At 37.2% G+C, this 13,023-nt stretch overlaps 1 protein-coding gene across 5 annotated transcripts in view; it reads left to right on the forward strand.

Moving 5' to 3' along the window:
- Nucleotides 1-12,725, forward strand: part of AKAP11 (A-kinase anchoring protein 11) — a 48,197-nt gene extending 35,472 nt beyond the window's left edge. For 2 of the 5 annotated variants that reach the window (XM_045810942.2, XM_045810946.2), the window contains exons 9-13: nt 2,452-2,535; nt 3,320-3,366; nt 4,494-4,571; nt 6,261-6,421; nt 8,802-12,725. In XM_045810942.2, coding sequence (XP_045666898.2) covers nt 2,452-2,535; nt 3,320-3,366; nt 4,494-4,571; nt 6,261-6,421; nt 8,802-8,933 — 502 coding nt within the window. In that variant the 3' untranslated portion in view covers nt 8,934-12,725. The remainder of the gene's footprint in view (nt 1-2,451; nt 2,536-3,319; nt 3,367-4,493; nt 4,572-6,260; nt 6,422-8,801) is intronic. The other 3 variants (XM_045810944.2, XM_045810943.2, XM_045810945.2) reach the window with 3 other exon arrangements.
- The last annotated feature ends 298 nt before the right edge of the window (nt 12,726-13,023 follow it).

Raw genomic sequence — 13,023 nt, forward strand, 5'->3', positions numbered from 1 at the left:
GTAGTAGATTAGGTAAGAGATGGGACCGGGCTTGCGGAATTTTTGAGATAACATTTACGAGATATGTCAAAATCGATAGTAGTCTTCATGTGACTGAAAAGCACGATAAAGAGTCTTAGCCCTTGACCCCTATTGCCTCGAGGTACGCCTGCTCCAGACCTAGGAAATACGAAAAGATGGAAAACACACAGATAGGGATAGCTAGGTAGGCAACAGGAAAAGATTTAAAAGAAGATGATGGAAGCAGGGCAGTGTTCAAGAATGAAATATGGGGGGGCGCCTGGGTGGCACAGCGGTTAAGCGTCTGCCTTCAGCTCAGGGTGTGATCCCGGCGATCTGGGATCGAGCCCCACATCAGGTTCCTCCTCTATGAGCCTGCTTCTTCCTCTCCCACTCCCCCTGCTTGTGTTCCCTCTCTCGCTGGCTGTCTCTATCTCTGTAGAATAAATAAATAAAATCTTTAAAAAAAAAAAAAAGAATGAAATATGGGAACACTGTTAAGTGAAGAAATTAAGTTGTTTTATGTTGGGTTAGTGGAGGACGATTGTACCTTCCAGTTTGCTCGGGACAGTCCTCGTTACTTCCGCTGCTCTGGTGTACTTATTAATGGGGACTTCTTTTGTTGCCAAAAGTGTCCTGGTTAGATGGAGAATTATACAGGCACCCTAGTTAGAAGTGACGTTTTATTAATAACTCACTTGACATCTGACCTGTTTTGAGGGGCAAAAGGAAGGGGGAATGAGGTTGAATCTTTAGTCTTTACATTTTTTTGGCATTATTTCTTTGCCTGTTCACCTAAACTTTAGTGATGGATTTTGATTAATTGAAAGGAGGAATCATTACTGTTGTCAGGTTGTAGGTAAGAATTTTAATTTTGTAATATTTTTCTTTGTTTAGAAAATCATTCTACTAGGGGGCGCTTGGGTGGCACAGCGGTTGGGCGTCTGCCTTCGACTCAGGGCGTGATCCTGGCGTTATGGGATCGAGCCCCACATCAGGCTCCTCCGCTGTGAGCCTGCTTCGCCCTCTCCCACTCCCCCTGCTTGTGTTCCCTCTCTCGCTGGCTGTCTCTATCTCTGTCAAATAAATAAAAATAAAATCTTTAAAAAAAAAAAAGAAAAAGAAAATGATTCTACTAATAGAGATAAATGCAATGTTTGAGATCCTCAATTTTTCCTTTCAGTCTGGCTCACAGCTGTCTGTCCATTCTGTATTTCCGTGTTTTCCCATCTTTGGTTTGTCTGACAGCAGGCTACATAGCGAAACTCTGGCTGTTTTCATGGTTTTATAACAGAGCTGTATTTGTTTGAACATAGGTTGAAAAGGCACTGCTCAGTTTTAACTTTTCTAACACAGTATAGTTTGTGACAGTTTGCTAGTGCCAGAGTAAATATGGATATGCAAGTTACTGAAATTGCTTGGAAACTCTTTAGAACTTTTAAATAATCATCCTTTTTTTGGTAACCTTGTCAACATTTACTGATGCACAGAAGATGATTTTGTGTTAATTCACTTTTTAGAACCAAAATTTTGGTTTGTGTATATATTAATTTTTATAATTGCCTAGCCTAATGTGGGGAAATATAAGCTGCTTATCACTGCAAACTAATGTGCTTACTAATTATGTTAATGATTAGAATTTTAAGTTGCATGTTTAGGTTTTAATCTGAAAAATTAAATTTTGTTTCTGAACATAGTTGCTTTTTGTTTCTTACTGCTTTGCCGCAGTTTTAGAACATAGTTGCTTTCTTCTTTTGATTAGGTAGTTTAAGAAGGTATCTGTGTGGCGTTAGTGACTGGCCCACAAGACAGGAGTATTAAGCCTTGGTTACTCAATATTCTGAAGAAAATGTATGTTATTTGCCACCTACTGAATTATACATAACGTATCAAGTGAAGGTAATTGACATAATAAGAGTACTTTGAAATCAGAAATCATCTTTTCTCCAAGTAGTTAGAAAAGGTCTATTTGGGACTATGTTTTGGTGCCTATCATTTCATTCCCGCCCCCCAAATCCATCAGTGTTTGCATTGTCTAAAGAGCTGAGAGAATGTTAATCTGTGGTCTTTTTAAAGTTTTACCTAAACTGAAGAGTATTGGCTTTTTACAAATTATATCCCAAGATTTGCCATAGACGTTAATTTAATCATTGAAACTTCTTATTTTATGCATTCATTTGCTGTCCTAAAAGTCATTCTGTTGTGTTCATATTAAAATAAATATAAATTGAGATTAATTTTCCTGATCGATGGAGGACAAGTAAGAAAACTCCCAAATGTCTGAAGCCGTCCAGTAGCAGTGATGGTCTCTCTACCTCTGCGGATGGCCCGCTCCACCGGGCAGCTTCCGAACCTCCCACTTACCACTGACAGAAGCTGTTCCAAGGAAAACCAAGGTGGTCTTTACTATTCATTTTCTGGTTCAGCTCTGTTCTTTTCTTCTTCTGGCAGTAATGGTAACAGCAGTAGCTGGAGCAGTCTTGGTTTAGAAGGAGATTTGTATGAGGACAATTTATCCTTTCCAACATCAGAAAGGTTGGTCCAGTCCAGAAACTTACAAACTGATGAGTCTTTCACACTAATGCATGATGTCATGTTCTTAAAAGAACATGGGTTACAGTGCCAATATGTATCAATCTGCTCTTCTCCTATGTTTGGACATGATTCTGCTTGATAATTTACATCTAATGAAAAAATTCAATTATGCTAAGATACAACTGACATCTAATTGCAAAATGTGTTACATCCATGCATGTGTTGCTCTGCTTGCTACTTTTCATCCTACCAATTATTATTTCATTAAAAAGAGCTTGCTTCCTACAGGATTTCTGGTTTTTGTTGCTGCTGTTTTGTTTTTGTATGTAGTATTATTTCATATATAAGAAGAGTGTAGGAAAAATGTATTTTTATTGCGTTAAAAATATGTGCATGCCATCAGCAGAGGCATTAATAAATAATTATTCATGGCATTCTATGCTAATTCAAATGCTGTGTTATCCAGAACAAAATTAGTAGACTATTTTAGCTTTAAGTTCTTTGAAATTAAATTTTATCCTGAAATTACTTGGTGTTCTCTATCACGGTAAGGGAGAACTTCGTAGTTATTGATGACCTGTCTAGGCATCATTTACAAGTCAGATTTTAATATGAAATGGTGTGAGAAGCAAAGCTTCCTTTTTTATTGTCATTTCTTCCCTTTTTAAATGTCATATATCATATTGTAACATTCACTCTTTAACACATTTTAAGAATTGGTTTTAATACCGTTATTGATTAAAGCTTTTTTTTTTTAAATGCTCCTGCTCTTTTATTCGAGAAGTGATGGGCCAGATGATAAGGATGAAGAACATGAGGACGCTGGAGAAGGTAACTGACAGTTTGTTTCGTAAAGTGTTTGCATGTTTTTTTGTATAAGGTTTCCTAGAAGAGTCTTCACCTTGTGTGATTTCATCACTGAAGCTCCACGTTATCACAAAATCAGGGTATTAACATTACAAATCATCGTATTGATGATTGAACTAACATTGAACTAATGTATCTAGTGGCAGGTCCTTTTTTGAACCATTTGTACCATTTGATTGGTGTAAAGACTGAACTACTTTAAAAGGATTATTCAATGATTTGAGAGGGAAATTTATGATAATCTCTCTATAATTATCATTTTCTAAACATAAAGCCCTTACATTATAAGATACAATTTATTTTAATTATGGCATGTGCCCTAGTTTTTTCCTTCCAAACTAGTAACCTCTTGAATTAGTGTTTAATGTTGATCTTACATAAATTAGTAAGTAAAAATTAAAAGATATTTTAAATTCTCAGTTCTGTTCCTAAACTCACAAGTATACATATTTGAAGAAAGTATTCCATTCTTCCTTTGATGAACATTGTTCCAAATATGTAAATACTAGATACCATTGGTCACAGTGTTCTGGGCCATGATTTATAATCCTTAATTGAAATATTACAATGAGTGAATGTAGAAACTTTCCATGTTGAAGCTGAATTTTCATTGTATTTAGATGGCTTATTTTTTTTAATTATGTAAATACCAATAAAGTTTTCTATAGAGTGACACCTAAAAATATTCATACTGTTTGAGATATTTGTTTTTGAACTAGTGCTTTTTTTCATCATTTCTTTAGAAGTGGGCAAACAGAAAATCGCCCAGATGAATTTCTTGAAATGTACTTTAGAACACCTGAATGTCCGATTAGTTTTATCGCCATTTATACCTTTCTTATTCAGGGAAGTGTCATGTACTGGTTTCTGAGTTAAAATCCTCAGACTTAAGGTGATTATTTTTTAGTCCCGGTGCTTCTGCTAAGTAGACACTTTTTTTTTTAAGCAAACATTCTTCATATAGGACTTGTAGCAGTAAGTTTTTGTCATCAGATATGAAGTAGGGGTGGGGCAATATTCTTAGAGTTACAGATAGGCGAGGTAATGTTTGTTTTCTTTTTCTTGACTAAAAGAGTGTTGACTTTCTCTAGGAAAGTTGTGTCCCTTTCCCCAAATAATGCCTGTGAGCAAAGTTGTTCCAAAGGCTGTACATGGTTTAAATGCATGTGGTGAGTATTTTCTCTAATGAACTAGTCATTACTTAACTGACTTTACTGAGGACGATTAAGAAGATACAAGTTAATATAAATATGAAATTGATCTTAAAAATTTACTTTTGGCACTAGCAAACTTTTTAGGATTTCTTTTGTGAGTGGCTAGAAATCAGATGAATTATATGTAGATACATGTCACTTCTCAGCTTTCAAGATCATAGGCATCTCATTATAGAGAAAATTGTGGCCAGCTTTGAAACTTGGTAAATTAGGAATTGGTAAATTAGGAGAGATTTATGGGTTTATAGAAAGATTCAAAGTTATGGAAGTCCTAAGGCAACAAACCTCATTTTGTTGTATTTTTAGTTGCAGGAGGTCAGCCACTTGCCTCTTCCCAGGTGTTGAGTGACCTCTCCTAGGCCAGGTACCAGGAGCCCCAAACTGAAAAAGCCAGTAATACAGAGAAGTCTCGGGTCACTTGGCTTCCAACCCCGTGACCTCTGCAGTATTTACAAAATGGCCCAGAGACCATGTCTGGTTTCATAGTGCACCAGACCCATTTTTGACTGAGAGTCGGTATGGGGAGAGGAGGGAAAAGGCAGTACGTTTAACTGAAGAGAATGACGTGGATCCGTTTTTTAAATGAAAAAATTAGGGACCAACACAAATCCTAAAAATGATTAGTAGTGGTCTAGAATGCCCTGCAAACTGTAAAAAATAATCAGGGACATTGGCCAACAAATTTCCATGACTGGTACAAATTGGCGTGATGTCTGCCAGCATGCCGGCTGCTCACCTGTTGTGTGGGAGGGCCCTTGTCTCCACTCTGCCTTTTGCTCAGCCATCATTAAACAGGAGTGGTAAACACATGATATCAGTCCACAGGTCATTAGTTTTATAGTCCACAGCGATTCATCCTTCTTTATGTTGAGAACATAATTTTCATTAAAAAAAATGAAATTCGAGAGCAATATCTTATTTATAAAGGGGTATACCAGAAAATTCCCTGGTCTGGCTTTTGGGATGTAAGTGGCTGCATGTGACATCCCCCCCCCCCCTTTTGCCTGAAGAATGAAGTGATAAAGATCATGGAGGCATGGAGCCAGACTGTGTGTTCATATCCTGGCCCAGCTACTTCTCTCCCTGCCTCACATCCCTTACCTGTAAATGGAGATGATGGTAGTTCTCGCTTCACTGGATATGTGTGAGGGTTCCAGGAGTTTGTATATGGGAAGGGCTTAGAACAATACTTAGGACGTAATATGCCCTTTACAAGTGTTCGTTGCTTCTGTTACTTCTCTTAGTTCAAGAAGCTTTCTTCAAGTCCATTTAATATATTTATTTGAGATTTATATTTTGATTGTAGTCATGGCTTTTATAGTTTTGTTTCTCTTTCTTTACCTGTAGATCGTGTTTTGACACAGATTATGGTATTTACAGTGATTGATACTCAGTGCCTCAAAACAGAGTTTTGGACTTGTGCTCTCAGTAGGTGATCAACAGTATTCCTTTGTTGTAGAATTATTTTGCCCTTTCAAGTAAGTGTTTTGGTTGTGTTGAGGTGAGGATAAGAAAAGACAGATTTTTTTCCCAGCATTCATTGGAATCTTAAGGAATGGAAAATATTTCTCTATCCTTGGAAACCGGAGTATTGAGAGTTGAATTGATGAGTTTCACTTTATATTGTTTAAATGTAAATATTAGGTTTGGAGCAAGACAGAAAGATTCTGCTCATTACAAATATCGACATGGAGCCGTGCACAGTAGACCCCCAGCTAAGGATTATTCTTCAGTGGCTTGTTGCTTCTGAGGCCGAAGTGGCAGAACTTTATCTTCATGACTCTGCAAAGAAGGAATTCATACAAGTAAGTACCTGCCTTACAGGGTGGTTGTAAGGACACGTTTAACCAAATACGATGTTCTGTGTCACGTGGTTGATCTAGTAAGATGCCCCTTGATAGCAGAGTGGGTAAGTGCTTATGTCCAGAGTGGGTCAGGATGTCGGCTCTGCCAGTCTAGTCGTCTAACCTTGGGCAGGCTTACTGGTCAGTTTCCTTTTCTGCACTATGAAAATGAGTAGAGAGGTTACCTTATAGAGGTTTGTGAGAATTAAACATAATACTGTAAAAAAAAAATTGCTCGATCTAGTGCCTGGCACGTCCTAAGTACTCAAAGTTAGGTGCTATTAATAAACATGTGTTCATATGAAAAGATTGAGTTATTCTTTCTTTTAAATTGGTTCATAATTATGCCTGGTAATTAGTATGTCTCCTAGTCTGTTTACCAGTCTTACTAGTGGGAGAAACTAGCATACTCAAAAGCCATGAAGGTTTAAACATCTTATAAGGAACCACAGACCACTTTGAGTATTTTGTAGGGTTCCAAGACAGAACATTCACATTCGATGCATTAATTGGGTGTTTTTATTGAGAACTTAACTGTGTGCCAAGCACCTTGTTAGTCCACATTTTTATTTTATAGTCTTAAGGTTTTTGCCCCCAGATCTTCATTATCAGAATTTTGATTTAATCTTGTTATAGGGTATAAAATAGTTCAATGAATAACAGTGTAAATTGATCTGTAACAAAAAAGGAACAGTTCAGTTACTCTTGATTCCTGGTTCAGAATTTACAAAGATATTGTTGAAAGAAGTATGTGAAAAAGATATTCAGTAAAAATAACTTTTTTTTGTATTTGGTTGTTGGTTTTTTCTTGGACTTTTTGGATTTTTCTAGTTTAGGTTTCTGTTTTTGTGAAGAAGGAGAAAATAAGACAGTGCTCCTCAAGAAATGAGTTATCTAGGAGAAGGAGTGGGTAGGAAAGGTGTTAGAACTCTCTGGAAGGAGGCAGACATTTTCAAGTCATTTAGTCTTGAACAAAAGGAGGGCTAAGGAAGACCTTAGGTAGAGCTGAGCATGCGTGTGGTGGTGCTTGGTGCTCAACCCCAAGTAACGTAGGAAAACATTCTGGAAATTCCTCAAAAAGTTAAACCATAGCAATTCCACTCCTACGTATATACCCAAGAGGAATGAAAATGTATGTCCCTGGCAACATTATTCATACGAGGCCAGAAGTGGAAACATCCCAGAATGGATAAATAAAATGTGGTTTATCTGTGCAGTGGAATACTATCTGTCAGTAAAAAGGAAGGAAGTACATACATGCTACGCCATGGAGGAACCTCGAAGTCACATTAGGTGGAGGAAACTGGTCACCAGAGACTGTATATTTCATACTTACCTGAAATGGCCAACATGGGCAAATCTCTAGAGACTGAAGTGGATTAGTGATTGCGTAGAGTTGAGGGGTTTGGGAGAAATGGAGAGTGTTTACTAATGGGTAGAGCTTTCCTTTTGTTCTGGGAAACCTGTTCTAACAGTGATTGTGGTGATGGTTGCATTCAACTCGGTGACTATACTAAAAATCGTTGATTAAGTAAGTACTCTTTAAATGGATGAATTGTTTGGTCTGTGAATTATCTCTGTAAGGCTGTATTTAACAAGGCTAAGCATATTTACATTACAAAATTGAAGTAGTTTTTACAGAACTAAACAAAAAAATGATGGAAGACATGTTCTGATTCTGGTGACAATGGAGTTTATTTAAACCTGTATTTATTTACTTTTTTTTTTAAATTGAGGTATTATTGAAATACATTAGTTTCAGGTATACAACATAATTCAATATTTGTATATATTGTGAAATGATCACCACAATATTTACTTACTTTTTTGGTTGTTTTTTGTTGAAACATTAACGTTTCTTAACTTAGAAAGCCATGTTTCCATTGAGGCCAGAGCGTGTATTCCAGAAAAAAGCCACACTACATACTGTGGAAGGAAAAGTCCACATCCTTCTATTAAGATTGACATTGTCTTTATTATTTTATGTCCCTAATTGAGGGTGTGACAGATGTATTTAGGTCAAGAGTTTCGTGTAGAAATGGAGACTCGACTCCCTCACAGACTCTCAGGTGGGTGAGGTTTGTGCAGTTCCGTCTCCAGCAGTCCCGAAGTGTCATTCTCTGGAGGAGATGTATTTGTCGAGGGCAGGAAGGAAGAAATGTGTAATTTGCGTAGAAGGGTGGTAATTTAGGGGAAAGACCTCGTCATAAAACTGGGAAATAATATTTTACTGCAGACAGCAAGAATCTTACAGTCCCCTGATACTAAAACTAAGACTGGAAACTTTGTTGTCATGAGATTGATTTCGGTTAATGTGGGACATGCCTTTCCTTCTTCCTAGCTCTCCCGCCGGCTGCAAGGAAAGGGCTGGAAGGTGGGGGACGTGCTGCGGGCCGTGCTGCGGTACTACGAAGAGCCGGCCGCCCCCGCGAGCTGCAAGTCGCTGTTTGATTGGCTCTTGGAGACCGCGTAGTAGGAGCCCGCAGCCCTGCGTCGCCCCGCGCGGGAGGGAGGAAACGCAGGAAGCTGCGGAGGGTAAACTGAATACTAACACGGACAGTGAACCGGGAGGGCAGTAAATGGAGCTTTTTAAGCGCCTTCGGTCATCCCACGTGTATATAGTTCATACTTTTGTAATCTGTCAAATACTCTCTTCATCATTCTTCTATACACGTGCGTAATGTGTTGAGACCCCAAGAACGTTGATTTGAAGGAAGGTCTGACCAGGAGGTTTTCAGGGACGCGGACTGACAGCATTCTTTTTGCATCCGAATAGTGCTGCTACAAACCACGCTGAGGTGGCTGAGGATAGGTTCCAGGGAGGAAGCCTTAGAATTCTGCTCCTTTGCAAACAAATGCTATTCTGTTGAGAACTAAACTGACAAAAGAGCTTTGAGGCTAATGGGTTCCCCACCCCTCTACCTGCCCCATAGAAAGTCAATTTTATTTTCATAGCTCGGTGCTTGGTAGTGTTTTGAATCCCCCAAACTATTTAATTTCTTAGAAACATATTAGTATTTTAGGTTTCTATAAATACCATAAATGATAGTTTCTCCAGCCTTTCATCAAATGACATTATTTGCTAATGTTGCCAATCCAACTGGCATGAAAATGAGAGAGAGAGAGAGAGAGAGAGTGTGTGTGTGTGTGTGTGTGTAAAGGAGTACTTTAGCCTTGCCTAGTGGGTTTGTGCCCTTTTTTATTTTACTGTTTTCTTGGTTAGAAACCCACTGTTCACATTTAAAGGTGCTTTAAAATAAAATGTCTATGAAGATTTGCAGTAAGAATTTTTATTTCTTTTTTTGACTATTTTGGGTCCCTGACTTATCCTGTAAATGAGAATAAATTTAGGTGCAAAACATGTTAAAATTTTAAAAATTAATGTTAATGTGGAAATGCATATATAGAAACCCAGTAATGATTTTCATTGTTGAATTTTTGAAAAAAAAAAAAACCCACAAAACTCTCTGCTTAGCAAGGATAAGCTTTTTCTAGAAAAAGAGGGTATTCCCAGCTCCCCCCCCCCCCAATAAAATGGTATCTGTTCTGTTTTGTAAAGCCGTCTGACATGAGTTTTCTGGGCTCTGTGTTTTCTACTACTTTGTCTTTAGAAACTGCAGGTTGACTTGAATAGAGGACCGAGACTGTGTCTTGGTGTTGGTTCTTCCATTAGCGTCAGTCTAGAGTAAATCACTTTTTGTTGGGGGCTTTGGCTTTGCTCCATTACATTTTCTTTTTTCCTGAGCACTGACTGTTCTGGAAGCTGCACAAAGTGTAGAAGACATAGCACCCACCGAGGGGCAAGGAATAAGGCACTTACATTAATTTGAATTAATCATTATGGTAGAGAAATATATTTTATAACGAGAGAGTAAAATTTGCTTTTTAAGAAAAATGCCAAAAGTTATACTTAAATATTTTGAAGTTACAGTGTAAATTTTGGGTTTTCTCAATTTAAGATAAAGAAATAGAGCAAGCCTTAAAAATAAATTTTCCTAAAGTTCTTCAAGTATTTTTTAAGGTGGAGAAATGCAGGAAATCTATATAGCCAGAACGGTTTCCGTCTTCAGCTTCTCAGAACTTGAGATGCAGCAGCACTGGACCGGGTTTATACACGCTAGGAACTGGGGTGTTGATTAGAACATGGATTAAGTGATTATTAAGTTTAGATTGAATTTTTACAAGTATATAACTATCAAGTTGTGTTTAGTAACTTCGATACATGTACGGATTTGATTAACAGCAAATTGAGTTCTGAATTTCTTTTAAACTAAAGTGAAGATATATTCGTTTTGTAAAACTTTCTGTGCTTGAAAATGTTTCTATCTCTTAGGGTAATAATCATTTTGAAGTAAGATTTTCCTCCTGTCCTTGTTTTCTCTGCATTTACCTGGAGCTGTGCTGGACTCGGAGTTCCTTTATGTAGCCACTACGTCATGACAGACCAGTCTTTAGGTGTTAGCATGTGTGGTAAGAATCCTAATGGAACTCTACCCTTGTATAGTTTAGGGACGTAGAGAAAAATATTAAGTATTGGCAGATGTAAGAAGAAGCGTGAGTAAAGCTCCTTATATGGAGAGAAGGATCTTTTAATCAAGTCCAGTCTAAACTTACTTTCTTTAAAGGCACTTTGTGATTATTCCAAAGACCTCTTACGTCTGTTTGGTTGCTTGGTCTTCAGAACAGCCCTGTTTGTTGAGAGAACCCCCCCCCACCCCCTCTCATTTTATTAAACATCTACTTGACGTATTTATATTATAACATTGTAATCTTGCCATTCTGTGCATTTTGGCCTTTATGAAATTACTATGTCTTATTCAGAACTGTTAAAGTTGTGATGTGCATTGAGTTGAATTCTCTGTTTATCAATTTCAGAACCCTTGAAGGATCTTGGGAAAGAAAGCGAATGAGGCCTGTGATAAGGGTTTTTTTAAAAACATTATTTTTGACTGAAATGCAGCAGTTCTTTCATATTCTTCTTTTCCCAAGCCAAGTTTAAATTACATTTATATTTTGGAGATTATTAATGTTGATTTTGAAAATATTTCCTGATTTATACAAAATGAATGATTCATTTATAAATTACAGAAGAAAATTAAAATACCTATTGGGATGGTTGATAGAATTTTAATGGAGTAATAAAACCTTTGAGAGTATTCAGTCAGTGAATACGTGTGATAACATCTTTATACTTTGAAAAATGTTCCACTTACCCTTTCAGATATTTGATGTGAATTCAATTCATAATACTTCCATTTTGCTTAAATAAGGGTTTTATGTTGCTGGTAGGAGAATTTAATTACTTATTAAATGTACCATGTATAAAGTGAAAGATCATTTATCCACATGGCTTTGACATCCGTGCACATTTCCTAAATGCAAAACTTAACCCTGACTCATCATTGGAGTCCAGACTCAAGATGTCTTCTTAGTTAATTATTTAGCTAATAGTATTCTTTCACAATTAACTATCAATTTCCCATCAGTATGTTGCTTTAAATTTTATATTTCCCAAAGGAAACTTTACACAGTTAAAAAAATATATATTAATGCATCCACACTCAGGGTGTAGGGAAGATACTTTTCCATTTAAAACCCTGCCCACCTGTCACCAGCACAAGACAATTCGAGCTTCAGTGGGTATTTTGTGATTATACTAAAGTGAAATGCATTTTTTTTTTTCATTTTTAGCAAAAGACCCCATGCGCACTTACTCCCTTGCTGTATTCCTGCTCTGAAGAGGCGGGTGCAGCGTTGGTCACTCTCGTCACTTTATTTATTTATTATTATTGTTTTTTTTACCATCCATGTACATTCCTTTCACATGGGCAGAATTGCAGTTCTAGAAGTCCATTGTTTGTTTTTGTTGTAATGTTTGAATACTATTTAATATTGGGTTTTAATATTGCTGGATTTGCTAACTTTGGTTACTTGTGCCGTGTTTAAAGTAATTCACATTCTTGTTTAATATATATATAGCAAAAGCAGCTTTGAGTAATTGTAGCTGTTTATTTGTGTGGAATTACTATAGTAAGATCTTGTATAACAGTAACTTTTTTTGGCTTTTCTGTCCTTTGATACGTTCATTTACCAAAATATGAACTTCAGGATGCACTCTTTTGTTTTTGCAGTGGCTCAAAATAAACATTTCAGAAACTACCTTTGTAATCATTTGCAATTAATTGTTCTTTTATCTTTTATGAATTGTTTGTGAGCTTTCCTCTCCCAACTAAGAATTCTCCAATAAACGTAAGAGATGCCTGGCCTCAGTTTCCTTCTGTAACATCTTGTTAACTATTCTGTCCTGAACTAAACAAAGGCATGTGAGCGGAACTGCCACGACAGAAGACGCATCAGATGATCTCCATGCTTCTAAAATCGTTTCTGAGAACTGGGGAAGCTAGGTATTTTTAACCGGACACTGGATTCTAGCTATATATTCAGGTGCCTTTGAATGCTGACATGCGTGACTCGAAGGGCTGTCTGCCAATGAAGGGCTGTTTTGCACTTGAGTGCCAAGTAGAATATTATGGTGGTGTGCTGGGACATTGTTCCGGCCCGGA

The sequence above is a fragment of the Ursus americanus genome, chromosome 10 (genome assembly GCF_024610735.1).
Source record: "Ursus americanus isolate L20-20 chromosome 10, mUrsAme1.1.p, whole genome shotgun sequence".
NCBI lineage: Eukaryota > Metazoa > Chordata > Mammalia > Carnivora > Ursidae > Ursus > Ursus americanus.